The 7,500-nt window shown below is 37.1% G+C and overlaps 2 protein-coding genes across 5 annotated transcripts in view; one reads left to right on the top strand and one right to left on the bottom strand.

Annotated features, from left to right (window-relative positions):
- The window catches only part of LOC113820862 (minichromosome maintenance domain-containing protein 2), a 9,683-nt gene extending 8,186 nt beyond the window's left edge, over positions 1-1,497 (top strand). For 2 of the 4 annotated variants that reach the window (XM_027373242.2, XM_070131178.1), the window contains exons 12-14: positions 497-639; positions 755-941; positions 1,360-1,497. In XM_027373242.2, coding sequence (XP_027229043.1) covers positions 497-639; positions 755-941; positions 1,360-1,443 — 414 coding nt within the window. In that variant the 3' untranslated portion in view covers positions 1,444-1,497. The remainder of the gene's footprint in view (positions 1-496; positions 640-754; positions 942-1,359) is intronic. The other 2 variants (XR_011399133.1, XM_070131192.1) reach the window with 2 other exon arrangements.
- Positions 1,498-2,024: 527 nt separating this feature from the next.
- UQCR-Q (Ubiquinol-cytochrome c reductase ubiquinone-binding protein) overlaps positions 2,025-7,500 on the bottom strand; it is a 7,679-nt gene continuing 2,203 nt past the window's right edge. Inside the window, exons 2-3 of the mRNA XM_027373244.2 lie at positions 3,007-3,162; positions 2,025-2,294 (exon numbers count right to left, since the gene is read on the bottom strand). Of these exons, the coding sequence (XP_027229045.1) occupies positions 2,200-2,294; positions 3,007-3,160 (249 nt within the window). The 5' untranslated portion in view covers positions 3,161-3,162 and the 3' untranslated portion in view covers positions 2,025-2,199. The remainder of the gene's footprint in view (positions 2,295-3,006; positions 3,163-7,500) is intronic.

Below are 7,500 nucleotides of genomic sequence, written 5' to 3'. Positions count from 1 at the left end.
AATGCACGAACTTGGGACTAAGATGTAACTTTCACGATCGGAACGGCTGTGGAAGGAATATTTGCCTACTTTTTTTGGAGACATTTCTAGAAGAGGATATTGTCAACGTAAAGGGTTGCAATCACAAAGAAATGATCCCACATGACTGGGCTAAAAAGAGTACCTAAAAGGTTTGTAGAGGTTGAGGAGGTATCCTCAATGGTATGGGCCAAACGATTAACCAACGAATTGCCATGAAACAAAGCCGGCATTTTATCCTTTCAGCATAGCTCTTAAAACTTAGGAAGTGGACAGAAGACACTAAAGAATAAAAAGAAAGGAAAAAAGGAAGTAATGACCATGCCTAAATTGGCTGGGTCGAGTGCTTAGCCCTTAGTTTGGGGGAATGTTGATTATTGTCTGTAAAACTGTGTAACTGTTTCAGCTTGTGGTAACGTAATACAAAGAAACCCTCCCTTATATTCTTCTAAAAAAAAATATTGATTGTCTGTTCCAGTTTCTTTCCATAGCACGAAGTCTTGATGTAGAATTCAGCCTGGAGGCAGAAAAGTTAATCCGCGGATACTATGTAGCCACTAGAAGACTTAGAGGCGACTGCGTACAAGGTGCTTCGGTGCCTATCACAGCCATACACACACTGTAAGTTATTACAAGTTTTATCTTTTCTTTATGTTCAGAGTTGAGTCCATAGTATATTCAATAATAAGACAATTCACCATCACAGTTTTTTTTTAAGTTTGTATTCCTCCTAAAGGGCTAAAGTAGCATCTTGTCATGCTCGCTTAGCCTTGCGCAAGACAGTAGAAAGTTGGGATGCTGTTGCAGCTGTGATGCTTAGTGAGGAGGCCCTGGCAGCTCACTCTGGATATTCTCTCCTGCAGGTGAAGCCCACACCTCATCTCCCAACTCACTGTGATCTCCACTCCATATTGGGACGGAAGGTGCACTAATCTCTAACATGTTTGGATTAAGCAGGGTTTGATAAGCAGTATATCCCAATCCTAGTTTGCCTATCCCACTTCTGGTCTTTCTCGTGTCAGGTACCCCAGCTCAGTCTATTACAGAACAGAATACCCAGAATGTGTAGAATATCAAATAATTTTGTTGATCCACATGTTTTGTTTGTGATGTTATGTTACATAGCATGTGTATGTGAAATTCTGAATATGGATCATAATATTAAGATAAGAAATCTTTAGATTTGATATATAACTAACTTTAAAAAAAAACAGCCAGATGAAGCCACTGGGAGAGCTAGTCAATGTGGGAACTGTAGAAATATTAGGATAGCTTTTGTATCCTGTACAGTATCACTACATGGAAGTTTTTCAGACTTAACATTTGTCTTTTTTCCTGCAGAATGATGAACATATGCTTTACTTCAAAAGACAACTCGAGGACTTTATACTGACACATACAGGCGATATTTCTTCAGACCTCTAAGAATCTTCCTTGACAATAATACAGGAATATGATACAGGACAATTTGGTTTGTTATTCAGATGCAACAGTGAAAGAAAATTTAAAAAGGATGCACATGTCTTTGTTTCAGTAACACTCAAATTTTCAGTGATCATGAAGTGTTAAGGCTTTTCTTTGTAGAAATGAGAGCCTACTGAATACATTTCCTAAACTTGTTATTTTTTGTGTGCTAACATGTAGTACAAAGGCAATTCACATTTTAACTTTATTTTTATACCAACATATTTTGTCAACTCTAAATTCATTTTAAGATTGTGGTCTTATACAACTATTTGTATATTATCATTTCATGTATAAGAAAAATTAAAAAAATCACACAACTGAAGGAAAAATGAAATCTAACATTTTGCAATTGAATTGGACATTTCTGGATGCAATGAAATACTTTTAGGTACTACAGAAAATTGAAGTATTTATACCACCTTGAATAAAAACATTCAGTATTGCTAAACAGCATTCAATATCATGTCCCGGTTATGTGTACATGAAAAAACATCATCCTCTATAATTCATACCTACAACATATAAATAAAACTGCAATGGTTACAAAATTATTTATTGGTTAATGGATATTTACATTAAAGAAGTGTGGTATTAAGATGTGCACTTTAGAATAATTTCAAGATAATTGGTCATGTTTTCTCTATTAACATTTTTGTTTTTAACATCAATCCAAAAGAGGTTTACAACCACAACTTCCATATTTACAGATATAAATTATTCGTCATTTTCAAAGTCAGAAGGATTCTTCCTCATTAGCTGGGTGTGTCTTCCTTCCACAGTCTGGTAGACCATGTAGCCAATGATGAATGCTGCAAATAAGAAAATAAGATAGGAAGGTAGGAGTACATATTATATACCTAATACAATATCTGAAAATTACTTGCTAAATTATAATGATGTCTACAGCGAGACTCTTTTATCAATTGTATTTACACATAGATGGTAACACAAGTACTTAGTAATCAGAGTCAATCACAAGTCTGACCTATCTCACCTGTTTACCCTTTTCTCTGATTTCCAGAAATATTTCATTTTACTTAACACTGCCATTAGTATTGTGAATAACAGTGACGATTATAATATCATTAATAATAACAGTATCAACATTAATAGCATTAGAAAAAAAAAGGAGGGGGGGGATCAGGTGAGGGCACCTAGACTGCTAATGGACTCCTTGGTGACTAAGCACTTGTGAATTCATCTATACATACATAAAAAAAAAGAAAATTACTGCAGTGAATATCACATTTTTCCAGCTCTATGGAATGAATAAAAAGAATGCTTGGAAGGGAAAAAATGAAGTAAACCAAAGTGATAAAATAAACTAGTACACACACTATTTTCATTTACTTTATCATTTGTTCATTTTTTAAAAAACTGTCTGTGTCTATATACAAAATAAAAAAGTAGATAAAAGTTTACAAGACATTTGACAAATGTACGAGGCAGGGAGGAGGAGGGACTGATGATGACTGATGACCATGATGATGGAGGATGGATGATGCACAAGAAATTACTTACGAGGAGCAACACGAAGCACCTGTCCACGGAACCTCCTGAACAAATTTGGAACACCATATTTGATGGCTCCAGCAAATGCTCTCTGTTCAAAGGGAGACAGAGAGTATTTGATGATGCCTCTGACATGGGCAAGCTCACCAAATCCCTTTCCCATTTCTGAAAAGGAAAAAAAAAAAAAAAAAAAATCAATAAAGCAAATGTTTAAAGAATAACTCATTATAATCATATCCTGTTTATACCTAATCTAGCCAAATGATCACAAGCACATGAATACAACAAACAATACAATACATGGTGATACTTACAAACCCAAAACAAATACACACACACACATTCACTGTCTACAAAATGAATGCACCACTATAAGACCAAGTCCCTATTCCTCCAAACAACCACTTCTAGGGCACTTCTAGGAATCCACACTCATCTCCATACAAACTAAATGACAAAAATATCTGCAGCATATCACAGATCAAATGAAATACATCACTATCAATACTACTATACACGGAATAAGTTATTACATTGTCTAATGTATTGCCATATGAACCAAACACCTTAAGCCAGGGTTTTGCCCCTAATTCCCATTGTATTTCATTATTCTAGCTTTGGGTCTCCTTACTGTAGAGATTACCTGGAATAATAATTGCATGATTGGATGGCTGTGTGAAACTAAAATCTTTATGTATTACAGTGTAGTTTTTCCCTTTCTTTATAGCAGTCTTTTGATTTTCCCTATCTTAGTGTGGCCATTGTGTGTTGTGCAACCTTTCTATTACCAACTTGAGAAGAAAATAACATTGAAATGTCTTAATATCTGGTATTCTATCCTTGACAGGTAAAGTTTGCCATATGGCTGTATGAAACAAACTATACCTTAACTCTGGAGCTTTGCCCTTATTGTCATATTTCATGGTAATTCTCTATAGTAGGAATGCACTCACCAAGCCCCTATGCAATAAAATTAATTCAATAATCCAAATTTCCAGTTAATGTTACTGAGAGCGATGCACAGAGTAAGGGATATACGTTAAAGACCCTGACTCGCGTAGATAGAGGGAAATGGACACCGCCATTCTATAGAGCGGAAGAAATAGAGTGGGATAGAACATAGTTTGAGCTGCAGAGCCCTCATATTTACCATTAAAAGACAAAAAATTATAGTGAGAGACTAAGTCCACTACACCCTTACACAGCCAGAGTTCCTTGTTTATGTTTACATTTTCTATAAACTTGTTTTCTATACGTCTCTCATTTTCTATAAATGTCACGTTTTCTGTGCACTACTTTCAACCAACATGGAAACATTACTGATTACTAATTTTTAAATCCATTGTTTAATCATATTTCTATTAACATTTCCTCTATTCCTCTTATGCTTATACATTACAAGTATTCTTCTTTCTTAGGTAGATATTTTATGATTTATAATTTTGTTATCATAACCCTGATTCACTGTTAACAATGTAATAATGTAACTGCCTCTTTACATTAATGGCTTCCCATGTCAGAACAATACACAATGTTCATTACTTGAACACTTTCTGGTAAGCTCTTGACTTGGATGGACCTGGTAATTTCTGTGTGCAGTGTGACATGGGGTAAGTTAAGTTATTTATTTAAATGTTTATTTTATATTCATATTTATGTTTTCAAGACAATGAAAAAAAAAAAGTAACTTTTTTCATAATGGATAAATAGTGTTATTAAAAATTAATTCTTATGGTAGGTATGGGCACTTTTGGGAGAAACATGCCAGTCGCATGGCCTCATATTATGGGCAATTAAATGCCGAAATGTGACAGCAACTGCTGATTTGATTACATATTCATTTAGGGGGGGGGGGGTTAATTGGATACATTATGTTTTCATTTTGGTTCGCATGATAACCACATTTTGTTGTATTCTTGAAAATTTTGTTGTGTATTGGATATCAATTTTGTACGCATTGTGTTGTGCTTCTTTACTTTAGGGTATTTCATTTGTTGCCCGTCGGACAAAGTTTGACTAGTCTTTCAGATAATTAAACTTTTTAACAATGTTTAAATGGTATTTAGTTTCTTTCGACATTTACAGGTTGATATTGACATCGTGCCATCCCACCACTGCTTTGGAGCTTCGTGAACTCAATTATACCCCTTACCCCCCCCCTCCCTTTGGAACTTGGTCTCTGTGAGGGTTTGTCATAGTCTGTAACAATTACCCAGATAGGTGCAGCTACTGCAGCCTCATATTTACTGTGAAATAAAAATAATTAGCAAGATCATGGTAAACTTCTAGTGGAAGTACAATGCCTGCACTATAAGACACCGTGTTATTACTGAAAAGGGCAATACTAATTAAGACAGCCGCACTATATATACCGAGGAAAGTATAATTAAATTACCGACTAGTGTACCTACAAGTCGGAGAAGTTGTGGAGACCTCACTGGTTGTGCAATAATTCAAATTCAATGGTTGCCTCTCTAAGAGTCCACAGACCTCGTTGTCTCGAACCGTCACGATTGTAAACAATACTGTGAGCTTTCTGAAATGTATGGCGAAGGGGGTCCGTGGGCTTGCCCCTGAGAGGGAAATACCCCCGGGAAGGGTGCCTGGGTTAAGTTAGGTTAGGTTAACAAATTTCGTTGAGCATTTTACAGCGGCGCTGGACTCTGATTTTGCATTTTTAAAAAATTTTCACTTTTGATTCCACTATTTCTCCCGTGTGAAATGTCTTACTTAGATTTACCCAGAAAAGACAGACACGAGTGGGTTTGTGGAGCACGGAAAAGAGTCCCAAAAACAAAATGAAGAATGCAGTGTAACTTTACTGTGAGCAATCGCAATTCCTGCCAACAATGGCCTGGAATACCCCAACAATCCCAGACACCCGCAGCTTGGCCAGTCTGGAGATAAGGCTAAGGGTAAGATGTGGTTAAAACTGTTCCTGGGTCTGGGCTCTCTTCTGCCGGAACATAAGGGGAACATGCCCCCTACATCTACTGAAAACACGTTAGATACCTGGTTTGCTTGGGGTCTATCCTGCCAGAACGTCTAAGGTAAAAATTTTGTAGACCAGGTGGGGGGTGTGAAAGTGGCAGCCCATCCCCCTGAAATAGTGGAGCCCCTATAAAACCCAGACTGTAGAGTTTGGTCGCAAAAATTATTTGGTCAAATTCTGTCCACGCGAAAGTAGTTCTCGGGTAACTTTGCGCGCAAGCTTAGTTCTTTTTTCAAATCCTCTTCCGAGCATAGAATTCTTTTAACCTTTCAGCGCACTGGTTTCATCATCCGTCCACAGACCCGTCCCCGCAAATGTAGACAAAATGATATTTTCCGCACATGGAAAAAATGTAATATTCCCGGTGCAAGAAAAATACTCTATTGGTATACAACCAGGAAATGTGTTAATATACTATTCTTGCAAGTATTCTACCAAAATTTCTTGTAATCACCCCCCAAATTCCCTGATATGTATCATACCTTCCCCAGCTATAGAGACCAATATTTTAGTTGTGCTTCCTTTGCGAATGAATTTAGTGCTAGATTTGTTTGAAACCCAACGAAAGCTATTGGAAAATTATTCTTTTTACCCGATAAATAGTATGGAGTTACATTTCCAACCTTTCCAAAACTACATTTTTTTGTTCTCACCCAGTTGATCCCTGGTATAATTAGTGGGTAAAATTTCAGATTCTGCCAGCCTGCTCCTTTCGAAACAATTTTTTTTGGAATGGACAATTCCTTCGATGTTTAGCTCTGTAATGCTGTTGTTCTCCGTCGAATCTGACTGCTTGAGCAGTGACATTACTTGTACTTCCCGACGTCAGAGTTGCTTAAGCGAAGGTTTCGCATTATTTGAGGGAAATATTTGCATGATTTACACAGCAAAACATATCAAAACAACTAACAAAAGCTTTAAGTTGTGTTTGTTTAAACTCTACGGAAAAAAGACGCATGTTTCACCAATATAATTACGGTCTACTATTGTGCGGTTAAATCTGGGCTTACTTTTTGTCTGGTTGCATCACAATACAAAAGCAATAAATCTTGATTACACAAAAATAGCCAATATCCCGAGCATGCGGCTCGTATGTCTGCCGCGAAGGAACGCACATGAGCCTGAAGAGCAAGCTACATATTCGTCATTAATAGGTGCATAAGAGCCCGCTGTAGCTTAACCTATGATATATTTTACTATTTCTTCCGCTCTATAAGATGGCGGTGTCCATTTCCCTCTATCACCGTGTGCCACACAAACGGTTAACCTCATTTCCTCATTATTTTCAATTTTACGTAAAACCTGCGGCGCTGCTCACATTGGGCAGGAATGCGCTGCGCAGCATGGACATGGCGTCCACCCTGGAGCCGCCGCTCTAAGTTACTGCTGTCGCATGTTACATTTAACACTAGTTTATCGAAGGGAATAATGCTAGAGCCCCTTTCTATGCGCAAATTGAGTCAAATCACACTCCCAAAAGGTTTGTGCACTCGTTGCGAGTCTTTTCCGTT

Source organism: Penaeus vannamei, chromosome 2 (genome assembly GCF_042767895.1).
Source record: "Penaeus vannamei isolate JL-2024 chromosome 2, ASM4276789v1, whole genome shotgun sequence".
NCBI lineage: Eukaryota > Metazoa > Arthropoda > Malacostraca > Decapoda > Penaeidae > Penaeus > Penaeus vannamei.
Note: the sequence above shows the minus strand (reverse complement) of the source record. Positions and strands in the feature narration are given on the sequence as shown.